The sequence below is a fragment of the Apus apus genome, chromosome 2, assembly GCF_020740795.1.
Source record: "Apus apus isolate bApuApu2 chromosome 2, bApuApu2.pri.cur, whole genome shotgun sequence".
Lineage (NCBI taxonomy): Eukaryota > Metazoa > Chordata > Aves > Apodiformes > Apodidae > Apus > Apus apus.
This window is the reverse complement of record NC_067283.1, coordinates 14084825-14102481: the sequence shown is the minus strand read 5'-3', so window position 1 is coordinate 14102481 and position 17657 is coordinate 14084825. Positions and strand designations below refer to the sequence as shown.

General features: G+C 40.2%; 1 protein-coding gene across 5 annotated transcripts in view; it reads left to right on the top strand.

Annotated features, from left to right (window-relative positions):
• The first annotated feature begins 9715 nt into the window (after positions 1 to 9715).
• The window catches only part of CREM (cAMP responsive element modulator), a 31890-nt gene continuing 23948 nt past the window's right edge, over positions 9716 to 17657 (top strand). For 4 of the 5 annotated variants that reach the window (XM_051610671.1, XM_051610670.1, XM_051610668.1 and 1 more), the window contains exons 1-2: positions 9716 to 9890; positions 14055 to 14178. In XM_051610671.1, coding sequence (XP_051466631.1) covers positions 14059 to 14178 — 120 coding nt within the window. In that variant the 5' untranslated portion in view covers positions 9716 to 9890; positions 14055 to 14058. The remainder of the gene's footprint in view (positions 9891 to 14054; positions 14179 to 17657) is intronic. The other variant, XM_051610669.1, reaches the window with a different exon arrangement.

Genomic DNA, 17657 nt, shown 5'->3' with positions numbered 1-17657 from the left:
CAAGTCCTCAGCACCAGCAGTTCTTTTTTACAGATGCGTTGTGTCACATTCACAAGTGTAGATAGAGCCAAGTTCATCTAAATACAAAAGTATTTATAATGGGATATACACCCAGAAGGTTTTCTGGAAATCTGCTTTGCATCCATTCACTGCAGAGGTTGTTCTCTACACTTGCCTTCAAGCAGTGAACAATATTTTTTAGGATGTAGTAAGGAGATTCTAAAATATGCTAATTCTGCAGCTACAAAGTAGATTTCTAGACCTGAGCTTGTTATTTTAGACACCCTTTTTATATTGACAAAAGCAGGCAAGTCATTTACCTCATCTTGGATTTCTACATTAGGACGGAATGAATAGCATTCAAGGCTCCACTGTAAAAGAAATGTGGTGAGACCAGTTCAGATAAAGTACACGTTAAGAGTCTTGTTTTAAAAAATGTATACTATCAATCTTAAATATGATTACAGATTGCCTTAATACTGGCCAGACTTTAGAACACTCTAGGGCCTGCTGCTAAATATGGCTGATCCAACTTTGCTTCTGTCAACGTGGACTAGATTCTCATGTTTCATCTTTGAAAATTTAAATTTCAAATTTGAAAAGTACTGGAGGCAGGCTTTCTAGAAGTGCCTAAGTGGCCTAGAAAAATTCACCAGGGTGAATGGGATGTCAAGGATACACAGGCTCCTACAGCATTTCACTGAAAAATTAAAAGCATGTTAATGTGAAAGGTGTTACATAAAACCTATGCATATTAAGGAGGTTTTCCAGAAATGTCTCTGCATCAATATTTATGTTTAATTAAATCTAAAAAAAGGATCCATTTAGAGCATGCTGTACAAGTATCTACAGAGACATAACTTTTTGGAGAGCAGACATCTTTTTGGGAAGCTCTCCATTGTTCACATCACTCAAAACTCCTATCAAAATAATTTTTTTCCTGTTTTCGAATCAAGCACTTACCCATTTAATTTCCAGTGCTTACAACTTTTTAATTAAGCCTTCATAATTTTCTCTGTTTTTTTATTATTTTTATTAGATCTTTCTAGACATTCTGCACACCATTTCAACTTTCTCTATTTTCAACCTAAACCCCTTTCTTTTTCTATGTTGCTGGTTTAACTCTCTTCTGTTTGCTGTGGGAAGGGAGGTTGTAACTTTAGGCTTTTGATTGTTACTTTCTGCAACTTTTACATTGTATCAGTGGCACTTTCTCCTTTTTTTTATGACCGAAGGCTCTTTTTTAGTGGTAGCGTTAGCAATGAGCTTGTAATATTATACTCTTAGAAGTTAAGATTTATGCTGGCAACATTAAATTGTGCTACTAAATTATGCTGTGTGAATATATGAATTGTACAAGATCATGTTGCATATCACAAGTTAGATGGCAGTTAATGAAAAGTGTCCTTATTTGTACACTTCCTAAGCTTTACATAGCATTTATTTTCTGTTATATGAAGAAGTATTGTCCTGAGTTAACTGCTGTGAACTGGAAACAGATATTCTTTAGAGGAATTGGAAGGTCACTGCAAGCATGTCCACTAGATGGCAGTGCTGAATATCGAAAAAAATCACAGAATCATGGAATGGTTTGGGTTGGACGGGACTTTAAAGACCATCTAGTTCCAACCTCCTGCACGGGCAGGGACACCTCCCACTAGAGCCGGTTGCTCAAACCCCCTTGAACACTTCCAGTGATGAGGGATTTTTTATTTTTTATTTGTTTTGTCTGCCTCCAGTGATATTCTGGACAGATGCCTGAGAAGGGCAAGAACTTCATAGACGCCTGCTGGAAGGCTCCAGTTCAGGAGCTGTGATTCTTCCAACAAAATGGGAGAGCTCTTTCTTGGAGCAAGAGCCGGCAAAAGTGGTGAGAAGCTTTGTCCTTCATCCTAATGAACAGAGCAATGGTGCACCTCAGACTGAACCCAACCCCTCCCTCCAGGTCCCAAGGGTCTCCCTGCACAACCCACACTAAAATGAATAAAATCTACATATTTTGTTCATGAAGTAAGAAAATAAATGGGAGCTGAGCTCTTCTAAACAATATTTTTTAGTTAGCTATCAACTGCTTAGTTAAACTCCCAAGTTTGTTCTGTCTGTGCCCATGACCTGAGATGGCTTGAAAAAAAATCACAAATGTAATTTTGCCCTTTGTTATTAAAAAGGGACACCAGCTTATTTTCATGTCATTGTAGCTAAGCAGTTAAATTACCAGCATGCATAAACAATTACCTAGGGCAGATAATTTTCCTTTCCTCTATGTTTTGGAAAAAAAAATAAAAATAAAATTGCTAAATTTGTTCTGTAACAGTGTTGACAAGTAAAATTGCACGAGAACTTTTATTTAAAGATCAATGACTTGTAAAACTTGTAACGCATAACTGTGGATCTAAATGATTCTACTTAGAAGACTTTTCAGAGATAAAATAGCTTTTTAAGTGAGGTATCAAAACAGTAAAAGCTTTTAGAGCTTTGATTTGTTCTATTACAAGATTCTATATCCTTTCTGTTCAGTGAGTGTGTGAAATGCAGGCATCTCAGGTACTTACTCTTTATGGGCTGGGAAGAATTGGATATAATAATTTACTGATGAACAGGTAATCTAGCATTTAAGAAGTTTCAGTTGCTATTCATCACATTGCTAATCTAAGCAAACTTGGAAAATTATTAATGGAGCTTCTAATGAAGCTCTTATGTGACTTTTTTTCTGACTTGCCGAAAATGAAGGAGTCCTGGTTGGGTCATTAGCTGGCTGGGTTTGAATTGATTATTGAGATCTTCCTTTCAGGGTTTTAATCTGAATATAAAACTACTCTTGAAGCTTCATTTAGTAAACGAGCTATTGTTTGTAGTTTCATGCTTCAGCTCATATGCATAGAATCCCAGAGATATTATGTGTTACAAAGTGTGGTAACAGAGTTAAGTACAGAGAGCTGTTAGAACATAATTTATCATCTCTGTTGGCTGCATTAGGAAAATGGAAGAGCCACATGAGGGCACTGTAGCTGGCAAGAGAGCATCATCAAGGAGATAGATTATCTGAGCTATCATTTGATAAAAAATATGTCCTCTTCAGGAAACGTATGTTGCTTTAGCCATTTACGTGCCTTACTGGTAAATTAAGAACTTAAAACTCTTGACATGAAAGAAATACAAAAGCTCTGTCACAAAAACTAGACTGTAAATAGCCTGACAATCTCCTGTTATAGTAAATACTACTCCATTTAAGTATTTTTCACCTGTATCTCTTCCTTCACTTTACAGCTTCCAGAAACCTCTGTTTTGTGTCTAGTGAGCTCCATTTATTCAGTTGCTTTTGTCTTTCATTTTTAATTTATCATTCTTGCTCTTCACTGACATTTACAACCACCTACCACCAACAAAAAAAATCAGCTCCCCCCAAGCAAAAACAACCTACAGGTGCTAGAAGATCTAGTCTACAGCCAGCTTTCTAATCAAATGCAAATTCTTCTTAGTATTTTTATTCATATTTTCATTGCATATTTTTTAATGAATAGGAGACATTTCTATGCATTTGTCTTTTATTGCATTATCTGAATGGTTGGTATCATTCACCTTTGTGTGAGGTAGTTTCTCAATGTCTGTGTTAGTGCCTGCCATATTATTGCATTGGCTTATCTTGCTATACAGGATAAATCTTCTGCAAAGCATGATCACACAGCAGCCAACAGTTCATGGTATGCATGTTCCTGTGGTGCTGTTTATTCATGTTAAGCTACCTGAGCCTTTTTAAACCTTTCAGGAAGCTTTTCATATTGGCAAACTATTTTCTGTGTACTTCTTTTAACACAGCCTATTCAGAAGACTTTTAATAGTAAAGTTTTATGTGTTTACATTTTAAATACAACTCAAGCCGCTGTTTGGAAAGTGACATCAGTTTACATTAATGTTATAAGCACTAAATAATGTTTTATACAAACCTCATACTTTTCACCAGAGAAGTTCAAAGATCTCTACAAACAGCAATAAATTGTAAAGGATTAAGAATACTGTAAAGTACATATTATGTTTGTAAGTAAATTATTATATGTGCAAAGTTCATTATACAGCAGAGGAAATAAGAAAATTTCATGTAATTAATGTTAATTCCTGTTATTTTTTTTCTGCTGGAGCAGAAATACCATTATTCATGTATCTTGAACTCAACAGCCAATCCTTTAAACATTCTAGCCACTTTACACTGTTACCTTGTCAGAATATTATCTTTCCACTATACTAATTTCCCTCATGAAATAAGTAAGTGACAAATGAGCACACAGCAATTCATAGAGTATCACATTATTTGCCAAACTACAGGTTTCCTCATTTTTTTCTTTGTTCTCCAGAGCGCAGAAAAACACCAGTACTGGAGACCTTACGTAGTGATGGTGAATCCTGGCAATTCTCCTTCTCATAAAGCTTTTCTTACAAACACCAAATACCTAACTATACATTTGCAAGTCACCTTAGCAGGTTTTTTTGGGTTCAAGCAGGGATTAATAACGTGACTGCAGTTCAGCTGCTAGTGTACTCTGGTTTACCTTGGCATGTTTTAGTGCATCAGTAAGTGCATCTCTTTTCAAACTATAAGACATACCAGACAGTAGCATGTAACTTGTGGTTCCTGTTAGATTTCTGATTAAAAATCCTTTAAAGGTATATAAAAAAGCAAACCACAAACAAACCGCATTGAAATGCTGTATGTCAGACTCTATGTTTGTGCTTTGGGGTGTGAAATATTGCAGCATTACTCCAACTTATCCAAAATCAAATCATTAAAACTTCAGAAAATAAAAATAATATATATTTTTTTAAAAGGACCTAGATTGGTACTTACCATATTGAAAAAAATCACAGAATCACGGAATGGTTTGGGTTGGAAGGGACCTTAAAGATCATCTAGTTCCAACCCCTCTGCATGGGCAGGGACACCTCCTCTTACATCAGGTTGCTCAAGGCCCCATCCAACCTGGTCTTGAACACCTCCAGGGAGGTCTTCAAGGGATTACTTAATACTCCCTTCAGCAATAAAAACCTTCAAGCCTTCCAAATAAATAAATCCTGACCTTTACATGACACAAAGCCTCACTGCCATACCTGGGACTTCTCAAGGCTATTCCTTCCTGTGCTTCTGGCTTCTGCAACCCACAAAAGTCAAGGTGGTACCACAACATTAATTTTGGCAGTATCAATTTTCAGAGGTTCCAATGCTGGCCAGTAGTGAAAAATAAGAATAAAAGGATCAGCAATTTGCTCTTATACTACTCATACAGTCACTTAGTCTTACTTCCATCTTAACATAGTTTAGGAAAGGAAATATAACTGAATACTTATCCTACAGATGTGTAACATTTTCTTTTAAAACCTATATACGCTTGGGGAAAAATGTACAAAGCTTTAACCTTTTACAATATTTTTCAATATTTGCCTTTTTAAAGCTGTGCCATTTCTCTCTCTGTGTTGTCTGCACTTCCCTGTGACCACTCCTCAAGTTCTGCACTTGTCCTATTCCTTTAGAGGCAATGAAAGTGGAGCGACAGTTATTTAATGACCAACTAAAACCTGAGTGGTCCACAAAGATAATTATTTTGTTGTAATTCAGTCTTCTAGGTTCATATACCAAATAAGGAATTAATTTATGACAGAGACATAGACACCAAATATCAGATTGCCTAAGTGAAGAAAAACAGAACACTGTTAGAAAAGCGTAGCAGTGAGCTTCATTAAGTGTCACGTGGGAATACATTTACTGGACATCTTTTAGCTAAGCATTCAGTGGGAATTACTTCTGGCATAATAAACTACCTATCACAGAATCACAGAATTGTCAAGAGTTGGAAGGGACCTCTAGAGATCATCTAGTCCAACTCTCCCACTAAAGCAGGATCCCCTAGAGCACATTACTTAGGACTGCATCCAGGCGGAGTTTGAGTATCTCCGTGGAAGGGGACTCCACAACCTCCCTGGGCAGCCTGTCCCAGTGCTTTGTCACCCTCATAGTAAAGAAGTTTTTTCTCATATTTAAATGGAACTTCCTATGTTCCAGGTTGTGCCCATTGACTCTCATCCTGTCTCCGGGATCTACTGAAAAGAGTCTGGTTCCATGCCCCTTGCACCCACCCTCTAGATACTTGTGGGCATTAAGTAAACTGTAAGTTATCATTTTCTTTATATAAGTAACATTTAGGGCATTTCAGACACAATCTGAATAAAGGTTTTTCTTCAACCTCTCTTTAACCTATAAGTTATATTTCAACATGTTCAGGATGTGTAGGTGTGGAATGGGCTGAAAAAAGTAACATAGCAAATGGCTCTAGGATTTAAAAAAAAAAAAAGACAACAAACATTTAAACATCAGTCAAGATGACAACACTGAGATTGTTTCTATGACACATAACCAAAGCAAAATTATTAAATATCAGTGTTATTTAAAACAGAATGCCAGTCTTGTTTTCTGTCAAACTATATTATCTTCAAATGTCTAAATCCCCATTAAATAGAAATCTATACTTTAAGTAGTACATCCTTTTTTCTGTCTTTACTTATGCCATGATAATCTATGAACTTTTTTATCAGAAAACTACATGGGTGTTTTATAAGATTATAACTGAAATGCACCAAGTTATTTTGATCCTATTCCTTAAAAAAAACCCAACAAACTATGTAAAAGACAGCTGTGGAGACCCAGTATGTAAAATCAGTTGTCTGAAGAGTACGGAGATGACATTCATAATGATGCAATATGCATCAGTGAAGTACTTATATTCTCTGCAAAAATCACTGTGTTTGTTTGGTGTCAGTGCCAGCTGAAGTTTCTTCAACTCTGCTCATGTATTACTCTCTCTCAGTTGAGGTAGTGCTTCTCTCTGATGGTGCAATAGACCAGACTTAGGAACTGATGCATTAAGTTGAAAGAAACTCATTGGGTTGAAAGAAACGTTCCTTGTTCATCAATACATTGTTTCTACTCAAATTATGTACCCAGACAAGGTTCTGGGTTGCAATCTTCTCACTATCACCAAGTGGTTGGGAATGAGAGAAGGGCCGCTTAAATTGACACTGCTCTTTCAGTTACACTTTTAACTTCTCTTTACAGAACTTCTGACTTCTGTCTACCAAAGCCAAAAAAAAAACAGTGGAAAAAGTAACTGCTGCTGAATCACTGATACTACCTTGAATCTGCAGCACATAACATCAGGTTGGACATCTCTGGTCAGAGATAAAATTTGATCCAGGTAGTCATTCTGATGGCAGCAAAGTGCCTGGATTTAAAAATTACATTCCAAACCATCTTACGTAAATTATGGCAATCAAAAGGAATCCTGACCTGTGTGGTGTTCTTAAGGATTGCTTTTGGTCTTAGCGTTTGAAATTACATTGTCTCATATAAAAAAAATAATTTAATTAGAACCATTTTAGAGTTATTTTAGTTAAAGTGACACACTTTAGTATCATAGGTTGTTTTGGCCTCACACAACTAACATAGTGCCCCAACCCTGCCACAGTGACAATGCAACACTTCCTTCCTCTTTATCATCCTCCTTTTCCAGCCCACCAGCCTTGTGGCCAGACTAAACCCCGGCAGAATGTATCAACTTCAGTAAGCCATGTCAAGAGCTGAAGCTGGTTAGTTGTCTTTTTATCACCAAAGACTAAATCCCTTCAGTAGTTCACTCACTCCTCTGCTAGGCTTCATTAAATTATCAGAGAGAAGAGTAATACATTCTTTGACATTTCAAAGCTGCTTGTTACTTACTTGAAAAATAACAGAAAATAACTGTTTTCCCCAATTCCCACTGTAAGAGTTTAACGGAAATTCTCAACTTGTTTACAAATAACTCATTCCAGTGGTTTCTGTTATTTAACATACACATTAAAAATATCTTCCTGTTTGTAATCAGACTTCTACCTTCAAAAATATTTTTGAGGTGCTACTAGGACCACAACAGCAAAGACAGATTTTCTTCCAAAGGCTTCAGCAGTTATTCACACTTGCTTGCCCATTTGATTCCCATATTCTATCAACTATTTTCTAATTGACCAGAGATTTTCTAATAAAGGACATCTTTTGATGAATGAGAGTAACAACTTTGTACCTAATGGTACAAAGCTGTCAAACCAAAAGGTTATTAATTGTGGGAAGAGAAACTCCTATTTAAAACTCTGCAAAGACACATAAAATATATGCAACAAACAAAAAGAGGGAAACAGAACTCAAAACAGGAAGGGGGTGTTGTTCAATATTTCAACAAAGGAAATGTATGATGAAAACAGAAAACTTGCATAAGCAATAGGGATGTTAAAATTTTGTATTCTTTGCACTATATTGTGATTTTAATAGATGTGTTAAATAACTTCTGTGAGGGAAACTAACAAACTTAAATGCTTAAAAGAACTTTGCAAACAAATATAATTAATCTTGCATTAAGTCAGAGGTAAGAGTTACTTGGCTTTTTTTAAACACAGGAAATCAATACCTAAGTTCTCTTCATTCCATGAGTAAGACTGCATATTTGACCCGTACAGACATACTACCAATCTTGACACACATATCCTCCAATTCTTCAATCACAATGAGTCATGTGAAATTAACTTACGTTTCTCATTCTTATTTAGCACACTATGGAAGTTTCTCACAGAAAAAAAACCCAAACCAAAACAAAAAAACAACACACCGGCAAATGTAAAGAGGGGCAAATACATCAAGTAACCTCAGAACGTAAGTGGAGTGACGTATAGACACGATTTAAAATATATTGTATTATAATCCTTTCTGACACTACTTTATAAAATACTGAACACCAGGAAGACAAATGACGTTAAACCACTAGTAAAAGTTTAGGTCTCAAGCATTTATGGTGCTTTAGCATTATTAAAACTGTTAATACGAGCCTTATACTTCCTGGAGAAAGAAATGCTCCAACACACGGCACAAACCAAACATGACTCATAACATTTGAATGTTAACCCGTGGCACACAGCGGGGTAACACGAACGTCACTCCTGTTCGTTATCTCTTGGCGATTTCTGGTTTATTTAGCCAAATAAATGCAAAATAGTATCTCATACTTCAAACTAAAAAACATGCCGTGTTAGGAATAACTGATGCAAGGGATGCGCTTTCAGGAAGTGGAGGTATTCAAAGCCAAGCTGAGCGGACCAGCTCCTGCTGGCTGTCCCACAATGTAGGTGTCCTCGTACCTCACGACTCCGGCAGCGCCAAGGGGACAACCAGAGTCTGACCGGCGTCCCCTTCCCTGGGGACACCTCAGGGATAAGCGCCAGCCTCGCCTCCGCCGGGCTGCACGGCAAGGCCGCTCTGCCGAGAGCCAGCTCGGCTCAGCCAACCGCCCTTATCGGCGGATGAGGAGGGCGGCCGGCACCGCGCCCCTGCTATCTCACACTTCCGAGTGTGAACCCCATCCGGGGAGCAGGGCTACTCCCGGCCCCGGCCGCCACGCAGAGCGCCCCTGCCCGAGCTGAACCAGCCCGGCGCCCCCGGCTGCTCCCCGGCCCCACACGGCCTACGAGAGGAGCCCGCCCGCCGCCGCCTCCCGGCGGCCCAGGGGAGGCCCGGCCCGGCCCGCCCCCACACCGGACGGCTCCTCCCGCCCCCAGCCAATGAGAGGCGCTGCCAGCAGCCCGCCCGCGGCGGTTGGCCAGCCCGCCAGCCGTTGAGAGCCCTGTAGCCAATCGGCGGCAGCCGCTATGCCCCAGCTCCGCCTCCTTCCGCGGCCTCTGGGGCTGGGAGTCGCCTCAGACGCCATTTCCTCAGCGCCCCCGCGGCGGCGCGGCTGCATCAGCGCTGACGTGAGGCCGACGTGCGGCTCCGCCCGGCCCAAACCCCCCCACCCCCTGTGACGGGGGCAGCACGTACAGGGCGGCGGGTGAGTGCGGGAGGGGGCGGGGACACGTGTGCGCGCAGCCCGACCCCCTGCGGGCCGGGAGCGGGGGAGCGCAGAGGGCAGCGGCCGGCGCTGGCAGCGCGGAGGGGAGGGAGGGCAGGGAAGGGCGGGGGGGCGCTGTGCCGCTCGTCTTAGCCCCGCCGCCGGGAGCGCGCCGAGGGGGGCGGGGGCGCGTCGCCGCTGAGCTCCGGGAGCGCGCCCCGCTCAGGGAGGGCCGCGCAGGGCCTGCCTGCCTCGCTTCCCCGGCATGGTTCTGCTGGGCGGCCCCAGCAGGTCTCTGCAGCCCGACAAGGGGGGCGTGTGGAGCGCCCCGCGCCGTTACAACGCGGGAGTCGGGGTGCCCGCCGGGCCCTGGCGTGCTGCGGCTCGGGCTGTTCCTCTGGAACGAAGCTTGGGAGGGAGAGCGGCCCGGCTGGCCTATCGGCCATGCGGCCCTGGGGCCTGCGGGTGCTGCCTCGGCCGGGGTGCGCTGGCGGAGGGGAGGGCGCTGGCCGGGGCGGGCAGGCCGTGCTGCCCAGGGACTTTTTCCCCAAAGCCTGTAGGGCTTTCTGAGCTGCGACAGAAATACTGGTGGGAGGGGATTACAGTGGGCGCCTGCATCTTGCCTAAAGTGTTTGGGTTTTGCCGGTATCCGTGTCAGCGTCTTACTTGGCGCTGGGAGCAGCGTGTCTTGTAGCGGTTGAACCGTTGCACAGACACGGACACTGCAACGATCCTCCTGCCTCTTGAGCTGGTTGCGCTTCTCTGAGTGGGGACCGTGTGTCCTTTTCACAGCCTAGTCGGCACTGTCTAGCCTCGATTATCGAGGCGACGGATGCTGAGACGCGTAGCATCCTTGTGCTTACACGGATTATTTATTTATTTATTTATTCTGAGAGGTGTTTTAGATAGTCTAGGAAGAAAATGAAACATTTTAGAGCTTAGGAGACATAAGAAACTCAGTATTCCGCTGATACCAGAAACTTACCGTGACATTTTCAGAATTTGATCTGTTGACCACCGTGCCAGTCGGTGTGCTTCACAAAGCAGTGTAATAAAACAGCTCATAAACTACACACTTGACAAGAAAATGTTCTTCTGAAACTAGTGCATTCTGAAAGTTTTCACTTACCATGAGGTCATCAGTAAATGCAAAATAGCTGTTTGTAAATTCACATCCTTGCTTTTTAGTAACTTACCAGTGATTAAAAGCTTTCAAAGAGATTTGGAGCAAGGGCTGAAACATGTTTCTTAGCCTCTTTACAATTTCCTTTGTAATATGCCACCTTTATAAACAGTCTGATGTATGAAGTATTGTTGAAATAAAGTTGTCTTTTAAAATGTCTCTGGGTATTTAATTAGACAGTCACACATTTCCAGTTATGCAAAATACTGTACCAATTTGCCTATGCATTTTAATTTCACCAACTGACATTGAATATATTTAATTTTATATTCGGTGATGTAATTGGAAACCAAATTGCAGTAATGGGAGGGAGAAAAAGAATTTTTTTGTGCTCTTCATTGCAGAAGAACACATCTTGACAATTATGCTATGCGTAACCTTTTATCTATGGACAAAAATACAAAAGGTTCATAAATTTAGCTGTAAATTATTTAGAATTTTCTAAGTTACCTGGTCAACGTTTTTTTTAGCTGATGTGTATTGTCCCATCAGGGATGCTGCTGCTATCAGCTGAAGAGGCTTTTGATGTGCACTATATTTGTCGTCTTAATCTGTGTTTACCTATTACTGACCTACTGTATCTTAGTCTAAGTGGCTACAGTAAACACATGCTAATACATATTGAAATGTTACTAGCTAGTTAACAGGTAAACCTCCTGTCCCATCCTGAAGATTTCATTGTGATTTTGTAGGAAGAAGCAGATATTTGCCTACATTATGGAAAGCCGTTTTTTGCCCCTTTTATGGGAGGGTAGAGGTAGAACTTAATACTTTAAAAATCCGGACTAATCTTTAAAATTACTGCTTAGTGATGATAAGCAACCATAGGTGGAAAATGAAATGTATTAATGCTGAATATAAGACTAAAGCTTGTATATAATTATACAATTAATAAAAACATAATTTTAGGCAGGACTTAAGACCACATACTTTAAAACTATTTGCTTAGTTTTCTTTTAAAATAGGAGGAAGGTAATGTGTGCACTTTTTATAAAGGATTATATAGTGCTTGGCAAAATATTTTTCTTTCTTTGAGACTTCAATAAATGTTATAATTTGCTTGCAGTGTAGAATGATTGTGATACATGTGGAAACTGTTTCTGTTGGTAGTTTTCTGGACTGGATTCATAACCGTTTCTTACCACAGTCCGTATTACTGATGTTTTAGAGAAAAACGTGGTTATGATCTTGCCCTGTATTTTTCTGTATATTGATTAATAACACTTCAATGTAGTCATAGTAGAATGATATACAAGATAATACATGAAATAAAAAACCTGTACAGCTCAGTGTATATAAATTTGAGAGTATATGAGTGTGCACTAAAGACAGTGATAGCCTGGACTGCACTGTGACATTCAGAAGTTTCGTCGCATGCATGGTCTTGAGCTGTGCACAAGGCTACACGAAGTGACATGGCCCTGTATGGCTTTACCACTGTTGGCCCTGTGGGCTCAAATGACTCAACTGACCTTCACCAGCAAGTTCACTAATCCCCTGTGGTTATGTCTACCGAAGATTCCTCATCTAACTTGTCTGTATTATGATACATAAAATCCTGAATTTTGTACAGTGGCTACTGCTAGCTGTAGTGCAATAGCAGCTGAGGTCGTGCTGGTGAAGCAGTCTGTGTCTGGTCTCTAGAATATTGCTAGAGGAATGCAAGCTAGAAATACATTTCTCTGCATCATTTGACTGGATTACTTTTCATATTTGTGTGCCATTACTGTAGACAGAAAGGGTAATTTTTTTTCTTATTCTTTTTGACGATTGTGGAATAATCTGTAAAGTACTGCTGCCAACGGAGTTGGGTTTACATTTTATTTGATTTAACATAGCTAACTTAAACTATGGGACTAAATTCAGGAGCCTCAGAGTCAGGTGCGTAGCAGACTTCCTTCCCCATCTCTTCCCTCTCAGTGTAAGACCTGAGAAGAAACTTCAGTAACTATCAGCCAGTTGAAATAGTCAAAACTTGGATTTCAGTTGGGCTTACCATCCCCTAGTTATATTAACTGGCTGAAAGGAAGTGAGATTTGCTGCCTCTTAAATCCCACAATTACAGCATGTCTTCCTTTTGTGGCCTCAGTCCTGTGTTTAAGTAAGGTGTAGTGGGAGCATGACCACAGGGCATCCTGTCTGCCTCTGCTGGACCCTGTCCTGTCTCTGTTCCTTTGTAAACTGACCTGTTGCTATGGCAATGTCTGGAACCGTCACCTGTCCATGTTGCACCTTCAGTGCAGGGTTTGGTAGGAGAGAGAGGAAGCTGAGGAAAACCAAACTTTTGTTTTAAAACAAAAAACTTTCTGTTTTGTCTAAGTGTGCCAAGAAATAAGGAAAAGCAACTGTCATGTAACTGCATTTTTATAAAGCAGGTATATTTGGAAGCTTTCTCTCTGGAGTTTAAACTCATAGTTTAAGCTGAGGGTCAGGGTGTTGCTTATTCTATGAAACTTACCCCACTTTTAAACCTGTAAAATGAAAAGAATCACTGTGGGTCTTCAGTCTTGAGTAGTTTACAGATGATTCAGGCATACATACCAGCTGGGTGTCAGTATCTCAGAAGGTGTGAGAGGGCTGTAGCAACACGTGGCTGCTGGCAAACTTGAGCCTTGTCCAGTAGGAGACATGAGGGATCTACTGCCAGCAGTGCTGGTGGGCTGCTCCAGAGCACTGTTCTCCCAGTCCCCCTGTCAACACTGCATGGGACCCCAGGACTCTGTGCTTGTCCCGCTCCTGAGAACCATTTCTAGAGCTGCCTCTCCTTGCAGCTTTCAAAGTACTTGTTTTGGAGCTCCTGACTAGATGAATGGTTATATTTTAATATGGGGGAATGATAAGAAAAAGCTTCAGTTAATCTGATAGTTTTGAGAGAAATATCTTTATTTTCTCTTAGTTGGTTCCAGATAGAAAATATTCTGAAATTGCCCAATATACCTCCAAGCACTGCATTATTTAAAGATGTATGTACTTATTTTTAGACAGATGACCATGGAAATGGTTGAATCACAAGAGGATGAAAGTACAGTGGATTCTGTGCTAGAGAGAGATGGTGGTCACCTTCAGAATCAGCCAGGCCGAAGTCAGGTTTCCCCAGGATCTGAGGTAAGTTGAAACGTGGAAAGATGAGAATCAATAAAGTGATACTCAGAACTGCTATGATTTTTGAACTATCAATTTGCATGGAGTTCTCATGTTCTCATGTTGTTAAATAGGAAAAATACAGCAAAGGTATACTGAAAAGTATGCCTGTGGTATTTAACAAAGGGCTAATATAACATCAGGTTTGTTAAAAACACTTCTAGGAGACCGGACTTTTCAGGGTAATCAGTAGGCACATTGGGTTTGTTGTTTTTTTCCCACTCTTCCAAGGTTATTGTTACAGAGATGGGAATAGGGTCTTAAAGAGCTGAGGTGGCTGCAAGATCAAATGTAGTTAAAACCTGTGTATCTTGAAGATGTGTTGTATAACAAAAAATAATAAAAATAACCACAGTTCTTTCCTAGCTCCAGTTTTTGTACAGAACATGTTTCATCTTCTTGCAAGTACGTTCTCAATGTATGCTTGTTTTGTTTGATCCCAGTGCACGCAATGACAGTGTCTGGAGTTCCAAAATTACATTTTATATGTTCTGTATGGTAGAGATACCTGGTTTCTTGTTTGGTAGTTAATGAATAAAAGTTGACATAATAATAATTCTCAATAAATAAAAACATGCAATGAAACATCTGTGCTTGAGAGAAATAGTGCCAGTTCTAAGTTTTATAGCTTCAGGAAGCTGTATCGAACTCTTAGATGGATCTTCAAAAGCCCTTTGTGAAATAAAGGAGCTGATTTTAAAAGACATCTTACAGAACTAGATCATCAGAAGTTAATAAGATTTGATGCCAGGTATTTGGTGTACTAGATACTTGATTTACTTTATAGGTGTATTTTCAAGACTGAGTGCAGCTGCTTTTTATCAGGTCTTCAGACACAAAGTGCAAAACATTTATGAATGTTTATTTGTTATTTTTGTTACCTATTGCATTTTTTTTGTGATTTTGATACCTGCAATATTTGGAATACTGTTTTTTTGTTTTTTTAAGAATGAAGCATGTAGCTGAGAATTTTACTTGGCTTGCTCCATTGATGTCATCCTGTCATTTCTTGTTTCTTTGATAGTTCAGTCAGATCTTGTGTTTTAACTTAATAGGATGGTTTATGTGTAAGATCTATTGGCCTGTGCAGCAGTCTCTGAAGAACATATCTGCGAGTTCTGTCTCTTGGTATTTTAATGCTGATCTAGAGACAAAGCTGTCCCTGATGCTGTAGTAGGGCTTCTGCCGGGTTCTCCAGGGAAAACACTTGTTAACGTTTTCTGCATTTAATTCTTGAGAGCTGTGTGAAGGTTCAGCTATACTAGGCAGGAGCTTAAAAATAGTAACTCTGAAGTACTGAAGATCTCAGTCAGTCAGTACTGAAATGAAACTCATGTAATTGAGTTTGACAGCTCAGGATAATAAACAATTCAGATTTTACATCTGGGTGTCTCTCCTTTTTGGTCAGATGGTCCAGAGAGCTGGCCTGGACCTGTCAGAGCTGCTCTGCGCTTATGGTTGGAGTCGATATTCCTCTCCTGGGACGTCCAGAAAAGTGGGGCTGTATGTAATTGTGTCACTCTGTGAATAACAGAAAAGCTGAGAAGCCTGCAGGAGGTCTGTCACCTCCGCCGCGCTGGCCGCTCCCCTCCCGGCCGCTCCCTGGCGCCCGCAGCCACCCCCGCGCTGTGGGCCTTGAGCCTGAACTGCCGCGGTATTTCTGCCGGTAAAAATAAGCTTTTCCTGGCGGAAAGCTTATTGCTGAAGGGCTTTGTTGTTACATGCCTTTAGCTTAAGATGCGAAGGACTTTCTTACCTTATGTTAGTCCCTGGCAGGCTGTGAAGGTGAGGAGCTTTGTCATGGTGAGGGTTAGAGCTGGACGTTGGGAGATTAACCGTTGAATGAAGCAGGGACCTCGTGTGGGACAACTTGTCTTTCCCATCCTGGGATGGAAAACAAGGTGTTTCTGAGGAATTTGTAGCTGTGCTGTTGGTCTGGCATCTGTGTATTTTGACTGTTACAAAAGGGCACAGATAGCTGCTTCTCCGTCTTTGGCTTCTGAAGGAGTGTAGTTAAGAGAAGATAACCAGTGAGAGACTGACATGTACCTTGCACCAGCTTCCAGTCATCTCTCCTACTGATTTTATTGCAAATGTGCAGAAATAAAAGAAAAGAGAAATTCCTTGGTTCTTCCCAAGAGGTAACATGACTAGTCACTTAGCTTAAGGGCTCCTTTTCCGACATATCTGTGGGCTGTTTTTTTTTCCAGCCAAATATATGTTCAGTATTGGTTTTGTTCTGTTGGAAGTAAAGCATTTTAATACACTATATTTTAATACTCAATTTAATTTGCTTGGGCTTTTTGTTTAATTATGACTTTGGCAAGGGACTTGAGCTGAGCAGTAAAACTGCATAGAAGGTCGGGTTTTTGTGGGTTTTTCCCTCCTTTGGACTTCAGTTTTTAAAAAAGAAATACCTGCCATTTAGTTCTGAGAAGGTGGGCAAGGTATTCAATAAGGTGCTAATCTCTGGAGGGCAGACATTGTTTTGTGCTGAAGCATTCTTTTATGTCTCTCCTGTTGGGAGAGAGGGGAGACTATAAGAATGTCTGGGCTGGAGCACTGGTAAGATGGGATAACCTCCAGTGCTAAGGAAGATCTATCATACATTATTAATAAATATAGTTGGTTGGGGTTTTTTCCTAGTTTGTGTAAAAAATATTGCTATATATTATTGCAAGTTTTTGGTGATGAAAATAAATTATTTTCCTGCAAAAGCAAGTATTAGTAAATTAGAAACTAGCAAAAATTAGATACGTCTTTCATGTGTTGAGGCAAAATGGACAACTTCTGTCTTTAAAGGGTTATTTTGAAAATAAAATTAATTAATGTAGAATAAGATCACATTTATGTATTCCTTGCATCCCTCACTTTTAGCCAGTTAATGAATTGACATTAGGTAAGAAAATATTAGTTTGTAAAAATGTGGGTGGTTGTCTTTAGAAGCTGTTGGAAATGTACAGAACACTTGTACAGAAGCTTAACGCCTTTTCTTTGAGCAAGAAGAAAGGAGCAAGATGGAAAATTTCTCAGCCTGTTTTGAGATGGCCTCCATGGGTTCTGTCTCACATGAATAGATCTTGTATTAATACATACAAGGGCTATTCTTAAAAGGAGGTTAATTTGGTTTGAAATATTCTGATAATGTTGATGACAGTCAACATAGTAACTCGGAACAGTTACAGCTGCTTTGGTATTCAAAGAGAAATTAGATGTTCCTTTTGCAGGATTTCTAGAGGCCACATTGCATTCTGTGTTGCCCTGTGCTCAGCTACACTAAATATAACTATAAAAATGTAAGGGGAATGTACTTAGACCTTCTTCTGATTTGGCCAAATACTTTAAATTGTGGGTTTTGTTTTGTTGTTTGTTTTGGGGTTTGTTTTTTTGTTTGTTTGGTTTGGTTGTTTGGGTTTTTTTGGTGGTAGTTTGTTTTTGTTGTG